Here is a 14,843-nt window from a genome sequence, read left to right as displayed (position 1 = left end):
TTTAACATACGTCTTTCCATACTTGCATGGGTTGGACAGATTTTCTATGGCTGGATGCCCCTCCTATCACTAACCAAGTAGAGTAATATTTCCCCACGACCAGGTATGTTTTTAAAGAAGATAGACAGTGAAAGACATTGCATCAGTTTCTGTCGACCAAATCTACTCACAAGGCTTTGTCAAACTAGGGCTGTAGCAGAAAACACTTGCCCAAAGTGCCATGCAGTGGGAATGAACCTGGAATCATGTGGGTTGGAAAGTAAGCTTCTTAATACAGCCAGACCTGCACTTAATATGGAATAATATGTGAGAAGTCTGCAACTAAGGATTACCTGTACAATACATCCAATGTCTCCAATTAAGTTTCTGACTACTAATTTCACACATGTATTATGGGCTGACCTGAGGATGTAGAAAAGTGACATATACCTAAGATGTTACACAATGAGATCAAACCCAGGACCTTGTGATAATGAAAAGAACTTCATAATCATACTGCTGCACTTTAATAAAGTAACTACTAAACTAGTAGTAATAAAAAAAAGTATCAATTGTCCAGAGTAAAACTATAAAAAGTATTCAGCTCAAATCAGGTTTAAACACTGAAAAGACAATAAAATTGAAGATTTTTCAGGATTACATACCATTTGGATTGATTTCATCCACAAAATCATCATTTTTATCAGATTGCAAATTATTCATTTGTTCATAATTTAAGTAGTGTACGCCTTCAGGAATATGTAAGAGTGGCTTATTTTCCTCTTGTACTGCAATAGTAAATAATGAAGAACATATAGTATTTGCTGAAACAAATTCTCACAGAAATTGAAAAGAAATGTTAACAAAAATTCAAAAGAAACAAAACGTAAATGAAAACTTTCTAAATATTTCTGAAATTTATCTTTAAATTACATCTGGTAATGGGATCCTGGTTCATGAGTTCTAGGGTTTTGAAGTGGGTGGAACCACCTCTTAGCCACTATTGTTCCCAGGTTATAGTACACTCTAACCCAGAGTAGTAGTCTCAGTTATGGGTTAAATAGCATGTAATCACCTGAGCTAGGATACACTGAAATCATGGGATAACATGGTGGATACAATTTGTTTTGGCAAATGAATCTTATTGAATCAATGGTGAATATCACTAGATCCTGAACAGATGGGATCAACCAGTTTAGTTAGTGAACTACTATCATATATAGTTATTACAAGCGCAAATGAGATATTTCAGCTAGCAAAAGACTAATGAGACTAAAACCCAAGCTAGACATACATGCTGCACTGCTTGCACAGAACATCTTGTGAAGAAGAGTTACATTAGTCCAAGTAAGCTGCACCAAACAGATGATGATAATGATGACAACAATAAATTAATTGTTCTCTCCAATATATAAAAAAGTGGATATATGAATTTTTAAAATTAAATGGTGTATGTCAGAGTATCAGGTAAACTACCAACAAGACGAGACTGTGAAATAATTCTGATTTTTGAGAAGACCCGGCAAGACAAGTGAGACCATAACCCATGGCCTTTACAAGGGGTGTAGCCAGCCTACTTATGCGTACCTTTCCTTCTTTAGACACAAATCCCTGCTTGCAAACCCCTGAGGGGGTTTGTGTCTTGTCTACCTTCCTACTTATTAGGACTTTGGTTTTAGCTAGGTTGACTCTAAGGCCCTTCGATTCTAGTTCTTGCTTCCACACCTGAAACTTCTCTAGTTCTGATAGTGTCTCAGCAATTAGGACAAGGTCATCAGCAAAGAGGAGCTCCCAGGGGCATCCCGTCTTGATTTCCTCTGTTATTGCCTGGAGGACTATGAGAAATAGGAGGGGGCTGAGGACTGAACCTTGGTGGACCCCTACCTCTACCCGGATTTCTTCACTGTACTCATTGCCAATCCTCACCTTACTGACAGCATCCCTGTACATGGCTTGCACAGCTCTCACTAACCACTCATCTATCCCTAGTTTCCTCATTGACCACCAGATAAGGAATCGGGGGACCCTGTCAAAGGCTTTCTCCATGTCAACGAAAGCCAGGTACAGAGGTTTATCTTTGGCTAGGTATTTCTCCTGCAGCTGTCTTACCAGAAATATAGCATCAGTGGTGCTTTCCCTGGAACGAACCCAAACTGCATCTCATCTAAGCTGATTGTCTCCCTAATTTGTTGGGCTATGACCCTCTCGGTGACCTTCATTACCTGGTCCAACAACTTGATACCTCTGTAATTGTTTGCGTCTAAAGCATCACCTTTACCTTTGTAGCAGTTGACTATGGTGCTGCTACACGAGTCATTGGGTATGACTCCTTCGTGTATCACCTGATTAACTATACGGGTGACTAGGCTATAGCCAACACTACCAGATATTTTGAGCATCACTGCAGTGATTCCTGACAGGCTGGAGGCTTTCCCTGTCTTCATACTCTTGATCGCTTTACCTACCAAGGTACTGTCAGTTTTGGTTGAGAAACTGTCCGACAAATGGGAATCTGAAACTCTGAGTAACAGTTTTTGTGATGTCTTTGCAGCTTTATTAATAAAGTGTGTGTGTATGTATATATATATATATATATATATATATATACATACACTTTCACTACAATGAGAGGTTGTTGTTGAGAGTGGGAGAGAGTGTTGTGTGAAATATAGGTAGATGTTGCTATACTAATTAGCAAGCTTTGACTGAAAGCAGGAATAAGAGATACAAGATACTGTGTTCTTGTATCTAAAACAATCAAGAGATGTGTTGCGAAGGAGCATCCAATAAGCTGGCAAATATAGTCTATTGTTATTAATAATTTAACCTTAAAAAGTGTGAAAAAATATATATTACAACAAAAAATGGCATAAAAAGTATTTACGATTCCGCGAATATGTGGTGGTTTCTGCAAACAATTGTTAGTTCCACAAATAACAAGGACAGCAAATGCCAAACTGCGAATAAGCGGTGGTATGCTATATGTATATATATAACAGGGACGTGTCGCCTAGGTAGGCAGTGCCTACCTTGAATAAAATAGTTCAATAGCAAGTTGAAAATGTCGATGCGCAGTGAGAAAGGCAAAAATTCTATTTCAAACTTCCTTCATGCAATAAAATTCTTAAATAATACGGTTCTCCTGCCTTTGGTGTGATAACATAAACATGATCAAGTGTTTCTTCCTTAAAAACGTGCATATGGCTTTCAACTTTTTTCCTCACTTTCTTCTTTGCCATTCTTTGTCACTACTGTTCCAAGTGAAATACATGAGTACTTCATCATAAATTAATGATTTTGCAAAGGTGGCCGATGCCAGTACTGCCTGACTGGCCCTCATGCCAGTGGCACGTAAAAGCACCCACTACACTCTTGGAGTGGTTGGCGTTAGGAAGGGCATCCAGCTGTAGAAAACTCTGCCAAATGTGATTGGAGCCTGGTGCAGCCATCCGGTTCACCAGTCCTCAGTCAAATTGTCCAAGCCATGCTAGCATGGAAAGCGGACGTTAAACGATGATGATCATCATCATTGATGTACAATGAAAAGAATTCTGTCAATGTTGTTCTCCTGTCGTTTGTTGACAGCCATATATATCCTCATTATTTCTGAGCAATATTCTTTGTTCATCTGGTAGATGAACTTGCAATCTCACAATTACAGGTACTCTTTCATGAATTGAAAATTCTAAAATGGATGCAACTGCTTTGGATAGCCCAAAATACCTACCCATTAGATATTGACTAATTTTGTTATTGTTTATTTGAATAGTAGCTTGAACATTTCCTTTCTGCGTGTACTTGATGATGTACATAATTAACTTCACTGAGGCAACAATTTCAACGTTGCAGTGGCATTTGAATGCTCTTAAAAGAGTTTCATTATAAGGTACAACCCATTTGTTGTTTGTTTTTCCATTCTTATGAGATTCAACTCCTCTCATTGCATAGTAATTTTCCCCTTTAAGAAAAAAAAAAAAAAAATCAAGTACCCATGATTCAAAAATCTCTCATAAAAATATAGGGAGAATTTCTGTTTCAAATCCGCGGCACTCCGAAAATTGTATAAATGATTAAGGGAAGAAAAAAAGAAAGAAAATAGGACAGACAATGACTCTTTGAAGTGTCACTACTGGAATCAACATATTGAACTTGATTTTTTTTCTTAAAGGGCAAAACGACTATTTCATTTGTAATCTTTATCATCTTAATCAAATGGCAGGAAAACAGATGGACAAACTTTGAGTTTTGGTATATATATATGTATGTATATACACACACACACACACAATATATATATATATATATATATATATATACACACATAAATCCATTTTTTCCTCTCTCCATTTTTACCCTTTCAATCCTTTCTGTCAAAGAGCGTAGGCTTGAAACATCAAAGACTTTTCCATTGTTTTTGAGCATCAAACTAATACACCTGCTTGTTGTTCCCTCACCTGTCTTTGTCTTTTGTTTTCTATAAATTTGAACAATATATATTTATATGTGTGTGAACGGTGGGACAGATAGATAGACATATGAACACACACACACACATATTAGTTTTCCACTAGCATTAACCATGCCTCAGTGATATTGCCTCCAGTTATACAAAAAGAAATTAAATGTATACATACTGATTTGTTCTAAATGTTTCATTTCCTCATATCTGCCAACTTTGTGTAACACTTTATATAAGTCCCATACTGTAGCATTTTGACATCCCCATATTCGAAGAAGAGACTCTGTTGGCCTACGATCAAATTCCAAACATTTGATCTCCCGGAAAGAGAAATCTATTTCAGCAGCTGAAATAAAAATAATACACAATAGAGACATTTAAAAAAACCCAGTAAATTTTGATGATGAAAGATTTAGTAGAGCATCTCATGTACCTAATACGTATATGATTGTGAATCTTTTATGAGAAACTTCTGGGACCAGGAGTGTTGCTGATTTCAGATTTTTATTTTAGAATATTTGTATATTTGCATCTATTAAATGGGATAAGACCGAAGCCTAAGTGTAATACCCATTTATATTTCATATAGCTTATACATATACTTTGAATGTAGTTTTATATAAATTTTTAATAATTTTTTTTACATAATACCATCAAAATCTTATACATATGCCACAAATCTTTAAATATTTAATGCCATGCTTTTTCTTAAATTTTTGTAACCAGCCTACTAAATATTTATTCATAGCCATCATCAATATTCAGTTTATTATGATTGGCAGATGTACAAGAGCAATAAACACTAAGGATACATGGGAAATAGATTTTCTTAAATGCCCAGGGTGTTTGCTGCAGGTATAGGACAGCTTCTGTTACCTAGGAGACTTAATCAGTAGAAGAGGAGAGTACTCCGAAAGCATAGTTACTAGAATAAGAACAAGCTAGAGAATGTTCAGAGAGCTATACTTTTGTTGGTAACAAAAGACTTTTCTCTGAGAATGAAAGGCAGGTTGTATGATGTAAATGAATAGTGATATTACATGGTAGTGGAATATGAGCTGTGAATGTAGAAAATGTGTGAAGACTAGAAAACAGCAAAGTTGTATAGATAACAAAGTGCGGATATACTAGGAGAATAAATGAGTTCAAGAGGCATCGATTGAAGTGGTCATTTAATGTGTATGGATGACAACACTTGCATAAAAAAAAAAGTGCTGATTGCTAAATATGGATGGAACCAGTGAAAGAAAGAGACCTAGGAAGATATGAGATGAAGTGGTGAAGACCGATTTCAGGATGTTGAGTCCCACAGAAGAAATGAAAAACAACCAAGATGACTGATGATTCACCATACTTGAGAAGACTTGTTCACCCTTGCAAAGTGGTTCTAAAAGCATATTGTTTTATGTTCTCACATTCAAGCTGTCTCCACAACCCATTTCCTGACACTTACCCATCCATCACTCTTCTAACTATAGCACTGCCTTGGCTGCTGTAATTATAACAATTAGCTGAAAGCAGAGATGCAATATTCCATCCCCAACACTTATGTTTCCCCTTCACCAGAGCCATCACCTCACATCACCCATCTTGTACTCTCATACCACTATTTAATACCATCTAATATTGGCCATTGTATTCTCACCTCTCACATGCCTTTGTTTATCTATCTATCTATCTATCTATCTTATCTATCTACAAAGTATGGGGGTTTAGTTCACAGGTGATCTAAATGATTAGGTACACTAGGTAAGTGTTGTAATGGATTACTAGGGTTCCAAGGTTATAGCCGAGATAGTAATTTCCAATGCAGTGGAAAAAAATTCAAAGTCTTACAGCTGTTTCTGGGATATCCCCAAGTATGGAATATTCCGTCATCAGAGATAAATAGGGAACATGAGAATGGTATATATTAATGAGATGACGACATAGGGGAAGGGAGTAAAAGAATAAGGAGATGGAAAGAAAGAAAAAAAAGCATAAAAGCTCACAGTTCAACTTTCCAAAGTTATAGAAACAAGAGCATGACTCCTTACATGTGTAGATCCTGAGCGAAGATCCATGAGCGTAAGTCTGCTCATGGATCTATGCAGGATTGCACCTAAGGACTCATGCTTTTGTTTCTATAACTTCGGAAAGTTGAACTATAAACTTTTATGCTTCTTTTTCTTCCTTTTTTCCATCTCCTTATTCTTTTTCTCCCTTCTTCTATGTCATAATCTTATTAATATATACCATTTTCATTTTCCCTATTCGTCTCTGATGACAGGATATCCCAGAAACAGCTGTAAGACTTTGAATTTTTATCTAATATTTTATACAACTTGAGATGTTTACCTTGCCTTGGTGTTTGTTATCCCCTTTAACAATTAATTCTCTCTCTATATATATATACCGGAGTAAGCACATAAATGTGAAACATGGTGGAAAAAAGAGTACTCAAATACCAGAGGTAGAGTAATATGCCTTATTTAAAAGCAGCAGAAATATAACAAACGCTGTTACTCAGAGTTTCACATTCCCGTTCGTCGGACAGTTTTGTTAAAATAGAACAGAAATAATGATATGACCAAAACTAGTTAAAGGATAGTTAATAACACTATCTTTTTATATGTTTTCCTATTCTTAATCCACAGAAAATATTTCTTCATTAGATGAATTATGCCTTTAACTTGACAGATGATTATTATTATAAAACCTTGACATTTTATGTATTGTACTAATAATTGCTTTCCTAAACAGATATTTCTACTTTTTCCTATTTTATTTTATTTGTATTTTTAAATATTATACGTTTTTTGAATTTACAAGACCTGAAGAGTGTCCTCATTCTGAGTGGAACTTATCTTGATCGATTTATTGTATATTGCACAGATCTTTTCCACTATTATGTGGCCACAAAACGCGCGTAGTCTATTATTCACTTTCGTTTTTATAAATTTACTAAACTGAATTAAATTTTTAATCTAATATTTTGTAGAGTACGTTTTTCTTGATGGTGTCTGATCTCCTTCATTGTTTGAATTGCATTTTGGTGGTTCTTCTCTAAATTATTAAGATATATATATATATGGTGTAACCACCCCACTTATGAGTACCCCTCATTCATTAGACAACAAACTTTGCTTGCGAAGACCTATTGAAGCAAGTGAAATCAAATCAAAATTGCTGATGTGGCCGATGACAGTACCGCCTGATTGGCACTCGTGCCAGTGGAACGTTGAAAGCACATTCGAGCGTGATCATTGCCAGCGTCGCCTTACCGGCATATGAAAAACAACATTCCAGCGAGATCGTTGCCAGTGCCAACGGACTGGTTCCCATGAAGGTAGCATGTAAAAAACACCTTTTGAGCATGGTCATTACCAGAACCACCTGACTGGCCCTTGTGCCAGTGGCACGTAAAAGCACCCACTACACTCTTGGAGTGGTTGGCATTAGGAAGGGCATCCAGCTGTAGAAACTTTGCCAGATCAGATTGAGCCTGGTGCAGCCTTCTGGCTCACCAGTCCTCAGTCAAACCATCCAACCCATGCCAGCATGGAAAGTGGACGTTAAACAATGATGATGATATGTCAATTTGCCTTTCATCCTTCCACGGCAATAAAACAAAGTATCAGTCAAGTGCTGAGCTTAGATTAACACCCTTATAGCATCCTTGATATTAAATGATTATAGAAGAACTCCATTTCATTATTTTACATTCCATCAATTAATGAGATATTATTCCATTAAATCAGTGATTTTTAACCTGGGCAGTAGTGCTCTCTTGGCAGGGATTATGAGCTCATAAGGGAACAGTAAATGTTAAGAGGATACTGGGCATCTAGAGTGAGTTCATTATATTTCTCAAAAATGAAATGTTTAACCTTTTAGCATTTAATTTGGCCATATCCAGCTCAAATATTCTACCATTTTAAGGTTAAAATTGACCAGATCCAACCTCTTACACTTACCCAACAATGTCATTCTAAAAATATAGAAGCACACAATTGAAATCTTGAAGCTACAAGATAATGTATGGCTAATTCAAAACAATGTGAATAAATAAGCTGTACATTTGACAAAGAAATCTGAATGTTAAAGTGTTAAATCAGGTACAATATTTATATTTTAAACACATATACAAAAAAAAAAATTTTGTGGGATTAAAATTCAAGTAGACCACTGTGTAATCAGTGGACAGAAAACATAATAGGTGGCATAAGCCAACGTAAACATCTAAAAAGTGGCACATACTGAATGAGAAAGTAAACCATAAAATTAGTTTTTGTTTGAAAAAAAAAAATCTGTTCTTTTTTTTCACCATAAGACATTTAGTGAAAGTGGGTGCTGACCTTATATAAGTTTGAGAACCATTGCACTAAACAACAGAAAACTATATGCTACAATATTCAAAGTAACTTGGGTTTTTTTTGGTTTTTCTTTCAACTAGATAAGTGGTACAGTATATCAAATAATGACGTAATATTTTTTGTAAAGGATGGGCTATAGTCAAGATCATTATATCCTAGTTATTGTTTTTTAAGTCACTAGATAGATAAAACTGTCATGTAGGAGACAATTTTATATCTACAATAATCACTAAAGAAGAAGACATTGCTTATGATTGTATTTACCTTATTACAACAATTGATAAAATTCAACGTTGGCATGGGTGCCAGTCGTCAAATTTAATCACAATCGAACTAAATTTCACGACTGGCACCCATGCCAACGTCTCTTTCATTGAACACTAAACTCAGCTTGCGAAGACCTGTTGGGGCAAGCGAAAGCAAAATCGTGATCGCACCTGTACCAGTGGAGCACTAAGAGCACCGTCCGAGCGTGATTGTTGCCAGAGCAGCTGTCTGGCTTCCGTGCCGGTGGCACGTAAATAGCACCATTTGAGCGTGATTGTTACCAACGTCGCCTTCCTGGCACTTGTGCCGGTGGCACGTGAAAAGACATTCGAGCGAGATCGTTGCCAGTGCCGCTGGACTGGCTCCTGTGCAGGTGGCACGTAAAATACACCATTTCGAGCGTGGTCGTTGCCAGTACCGCCTGACTGGCCTTCGTGCTGGTGGCATGTAAAAGCACCCACTACACTCTTGGAGTGGTTGGCATTAGGAAGGGCATCCAGCTGTAGAAACACTGCCAAATCATATTGGAGACCGGTGTAGCCACCTGGTTCAAGGTCCTCAGTCAAATCGTCCAACCCATGCTAGCATGGAAAGCAGACGTTAAACGATGATGATGATGATGATGATGAACTACTTTATCAAGAATAAAAACAGAAGCAAAAGGATATATCAGCATTTAATGTCCATTGTCCATGGGTTGGACAGTTTGACTAGGGTTGGCAAGCTGAGGGGTTGCACGAGACCCCAGTCTGATTTGGCATAGTTTCTACAGCTGAATGCCCTTTCTAACACCAACCACTCCAAGTGTATAATGCATGCTTTTACGTGCCACTGGCATGGGTGCTAGTTCCATGACACCAATATCTGTCACAACTACGATTTCACTTGGCTTGGTGGGTCTTCTACTTAAGTACAGCATATTGCTGAAGGTCTCAGTCATTGCCTCTGTGAGGCCCAATGCTCAAAAGGTACTTTTTATGTGCCACCAGCACAGGTGCTGGTTCCGTAACACCATCATCAGCCACACTGCCTCCATGAGGCCCATATATATATATATATATATATGATGATGATGATGATGATGATGATGATGATATATATATATATTAAACATTGCAAAAATTTTATAAATGTAAACCAAACAAGATATTTTTTTTATTTCGATGTGAAATATGATCTAAAGTATTTCTATAAATAGCTTAAAGAAAATTACTCACAAAAATTTATTTTCAATTACCAAAATATTCCTTTGTCTAAAGTTTTGCAACTTCATAGCTTGTTCTAGGTCACTTAGTTTTGCTTAGTGCAATTGGACTCTTAAGTCTTTTGTATAATTTGCAAAACATTTTGTGCAGTTTTGAAAGAACTTGGCATTCAATTTTCTTAGTGTAATACTTCAGAATAGAATATATGAATTTATTCATAAAATGGAGAATGATTTAAAGTGATGTATGGAATCAGCAGCAAGACAACTAGAATTGGTTGTCCATAAACTAATGCTGCAGTACATGGTACAGAGCAACACAATGGTTGTGGCAAAGAACACTATTTACAATATTGACCCTGAGGCGAGCAGAAAATATATGTGATTAAGTGTTATGTATATGGAGGATTCTGTATGGGATTCTACAAAATCCTAATGAACCTCAAATACAACAGAGTTATTTGCTATAGATACAAAAAGAAAAGCAATAACACTGATGCTGCAGAAAAGAAAATCCAGCTGTTAAACAAGCAGCAGTAAGAGCCATTTGAGGGTTTTATGCTCAAAGAAGTTAAAAATGCAGAGAAAGAAAGTAAGGCAACAGCAGATTCCAGAGGTTGCTGGTGCCAAAGCACTACTAGTTACATCATCAGTTGTAGGTCTAAGGGTAGCTAAAAGAAAAGGACTTGTAGCAAGACAGGAAAGATCTATTTTGTTGCTGTGACATAGTTCAGTTGTGCTGTGGAAGATTCCAGCCAATCAGAGCTGGAGGCATATGAATAAAACAGCAAGAGGTAGTTTCAAACTAGTTGCAGATTTGACGGCATAGAAGCAACATCATTTTCTTCGACATGTCACATTTTCTGTGTCCACCACGAACTACATGCAACTCATTTGATTAATATCAGTTTCCACTCTGCTTCATATAGACCTGTGTATATAGTAAGCCATGTGATTTGTTTCCTGTCTCACATACACATATATTTGGTTCCCATTCATATGCAAGATTAATTCTTGTTATCACTTGCTGGCACTCATTACACTACCAAATAAATTTCAATGTTTTATAAACTTGCCTTCTGAATATTCTTTATTCATGCCTCTCTAAGAAATCATTGAAAATGGATTCTTTCTATGAACTGTCTTCAAAAACTGTTAACTACACACATTATGTTACAACTCGAACACGTTACATATAGGAGACATTCCTTCCAACTTACATTAGTGAAGTGACTCACATGTAACATACTTTTTAAAGTGTCTTGTACTCAATATCAGAAGTCAATGACCAGGGATCTCCTCCTCTGATCACAACTAGTAGTACCTCTGCTAGGTACCACTATTTGTGGCAAGCACTAAAGGCAAGGAGAATATTTGAAGAGGGGCTTAACTTCTCTTTGGAATGTATGAAATTAACAGTGTTTTAAACAGCCAGTGAGGCACTGGTGGACAACTTGGACAAACTGCAATATTTAAGTACAAAATGAAGTGCAGATTTGCGAGATGGGCTCCAGTTTTGTGAAGCATGCAAGCAATAGAGCATTGGTGAAAATCACTTGACAGGGCTATGGACTGTTACATCTTAACCGCCAGTGGAGCACAGGTGCTTTCTTACTATGTAGTGTTCAAGAGTTGAACACTACAAGTAACAGAGAATTTTTTTTAGTTATCCTTGAAGCTGAAACTGGTGCTTTGGAAATAACAGCTTCTGGAATCTGTTGTCCATGTTGTTGTTTGCTCTCTTGCAGTGCATTTCTAAACCTCTAGACATAAAGTCCACTGAACATAGAAATGGAGGCAGTCAGGATTATGAGGTGACCTAAGCAAACCTAGGTTGCAGTTCTTCAACTGTATATAGGTAGATTGTCTTTATTTTGCAAAGGGGCATGTCTCCACATCTGACCTCTGTACAATCATCATCATCATTTTCATCCATTTTCCAAGCTGGCATGAGTTCAATGAGTTGAAAGGATCCAATGGGTTGAAGGATGCTGTCTTGCTCCAGTGTCTGTTTTGGTATGGTTTCTATGGCTGAGTGTTGTTTTGGTGGCATCAGCACTAGTGTTTTTGAATGCAACAGAACTTGAATAAAGCTAAAATTGGTAAGAGAAGCGGCTTTCCATCCAAGTAATGTGGATTTGTGAGAATAATAAGAATAACAGCACAATTTGAAATAAGCTGAATGAAGGAAAAAGCACAAAGAAAAAACATAAAAAGCAATGTGAGGTTTGGTGAAAGCACTTCGAAGAGAAAATAAAGACACCACCACTGGTAGGATTTAAGAACATTCAATCTAATAGATGAAGAAATGTAAAGATATTGTATACAATAATGGTGAGGCTGCAACTGGAATATGCTAACCAGGTCTGGTGCTCGTACGACATAATGGTTATGGAAATGGTAGAAAATGAACGACGAAATCACAGAACTTATCGATTGAGGGAACTCTCATATAAAGAACGAGTGGCGAAATTCTGCTTTAAACGCACCATGTAACTCCCCATAACTCTTTTTAGTGGAGATGGAGTATATGTAATCTGGGTATACCCCACCTTTTAAAATTTTTTTTTTTTACGGAATCCTATGTTTCAGACCGTAACCCTGACCCTAACCCTAACACTAGTTTTGTGAGATTTGGCTGTTATTTCTAGCATGTAAATAGCCTGCTTGGTGGGGGGGGGGGGATTGAAATTTTTCAAAAAATTTTTTTACAGAATCAGAATCTCCATAGCTTAAAACGTGGGATTCCGTAAAAAAAATTAATAAATAAGGGGGGGAAATTTTTGCGAATTTGTATTCTACACAAATGAAATCACGCGCCTATGAAAAAAAAAAATTTATTGGCGGAGACGGACTATATGTAATCTGAACCTTCCCCCCCCCCCCTTATTTTATTTTTATTTTTATGGAATCCCACTAAGGGGGGAAAGGTTCAGATTACATATAGTCCATCTGGACCTTTGATTTTGGTTTTTGCATAATCGTATGAGTTACCGTGTGTAGAATACAAATTCGCAAAACTTTTCTGAAAATTCCAAGAAATAAAAGAAGTTATGAGGTGTTACATGCTGTGCTTAAAACAGAATTTCGCCGAACGACTCGGCTGGTTTTACTTTCAAGAAGAGGATTTTATTGGGATATATTTTAAGATCACGAACGGAATCTACGGCAAATTTTACGAACATATATTTATGAACTGAGAAGAAATGGCAACAAAAGGGCATGGTGATAAGAAATTCGTTTTGTGAGAATAATAATTGGGATAGGCTCCGGCATGTAGTTAGGACAAGAGATGGAAGAACGAGGAGCCAAAATTCAAGAAGGCAAAATATAAGGCAGTATGATAAAAAAAAAAAAACTGAAAAATCTCCCTCAAACCGGAGAAAATCTAACTTTTGTGGGCAAGCTATTCCAGACCTCCGCCAAATATACATAGAAATCGTGACCACTACCAAATAACGTCAGATGAGTTAAGTTTTCTTCCAGTCTGTGAGGAAACTTCTACGTTGTTACATGACCATCTGTAATAGCCAAAATTACACCCCACATTCTTTTTAAAAAATGTAAAAAAAAACCCACTATGCCTGACCAATAAAACTGGGATGGTCACAAGTTTTTTTCCATTAGGACTAACTGACCTGGGAATAATCAACAACAATTGTAAAAGACGTAAAAATCAACTCCTAAAGGGTTTATCTGAATTACTTCCCCTAACTTATTAAGCTCGCATGGACTTCATTAGAAAACAAACAATACATATTTAACAGTAATATCTGTTTTAAACGTTTACTTTTTTGTTTGATTAATGTATATTTCTATCAAAGGACAGGTCTTGAATAAGTCAGAAGTCGATATGGCCAAATACATGTTTTGATACCTTCCATCACCCAACCATCTATTTGGTATACTCGAAAAACAAAAAAACAAAAAATGTCAACAAAAACACTATTTAGTAAATAATAAAAATGGATAAGTTTCAAAATTACCAATTTTTTTCCATCCACCATCAAAATCTAACGTTGATATTTCCAAGACAATCGGGTATGGAATATTCGCCAGCAACATGATTAAATATTACTTTCAATAAATAAATAGGAATTTTGTGATAGACGTCATCAAGTGGTTTGACCAATCGTCGACCAGCTCTGTTAATCATTTTTATTGAAGTCTTTCTTCCTGTTATCGTAGTCACAGAATTTATATTTATACTATCTAAATCATTCGTTGGGACCATGAGGCGAACTGACAAACCGTTTTAGATATTTCTTTGCCGTGAGGAAGAGGAAAGACGTAACGATTCAGGCAGGGGCCTTCATCAAATTTAGAAAACTTATTTCATGAAGTATTTCGTGAATGCAAAAAATAAACAGAGCGACTCCCGCACGTGTCGAGTGTTTAGTTACCGCATACCTACACAAGAGTGCCCCATCGATTTCGTTTCTTCATAACTTCAGAAAGATGGGTATTTTTTAATGACGTTTTCTACAAATACGCTTCGGATAGTGTAGATTACGATATATCGAAGTTTGTTGGTGCGGTGTGGAGTTTCTGTAAATCCCCACGAGTCAGCTTTGTTACG

General features: G+C 36.6%; 1 protein-coding gene across 3 annotated transcripts in view; it reads right to left on the bottom strand.

Annotated features, from left to right (window-relative positions):
• LOC106870400 (pelle-like serine/threonine-protein kinase pik-1) overlaps positions 1 to 14,353 on the bottom strand; it is a 32,479-nt gene extending 18,126 nt beyond the window's left edge. For 2 of the 3 annotated variants that reach the window (XR_016243933.1, XM_014916450.3), the window contains exons 1-3: positions 14,251 to 14,353; positions 4,614 to 4,784; positions 645 to 767 (exon numbers count right to left, since the gene is read on the bottom strand). Coding sequence is in view for 1 of the 3 variants with exons in the window: in XM_014916450.3 (XP_014771936.1) it covers positions 645 to 767; positions 4,614 to 4,784; positions 14,251 to 14,329 (373 nt within the window). In the remaining 2 variants the exon portion in view is untranslated. Of the gene's footprint in view, positions 1 to 644; positions 768 to 4,613; positions 4,785 to 13,657; positions 13,751 to 14,250 lie in introns of those variants that run through there. The other variant, XR_016243958.1, reaches the window with a different exon arrangement.
• Positions 14,354 to 14,843: the final 490 nt, after the last annotated feature.

This window comes from Octopus bimaculoides, chromosome 1 (assembly GCF_046866305.1).
Source record: "Octopus bimaculoides isolate indiv1 chromosome 1, ASM4686630v1, whole genome shotgun sequence".
Classification (NCBI taxonomy): Eukaryota; Metazoa; Mollusca; class Cephalopoda; order Octopoda; family Octopodidae; genus Octopus; species Octopus bimaculoides.
Note: the sequence above shows the minus strand (reverse complement) of the source record. Positions and strands in the feature narration are given on the sequence as shown.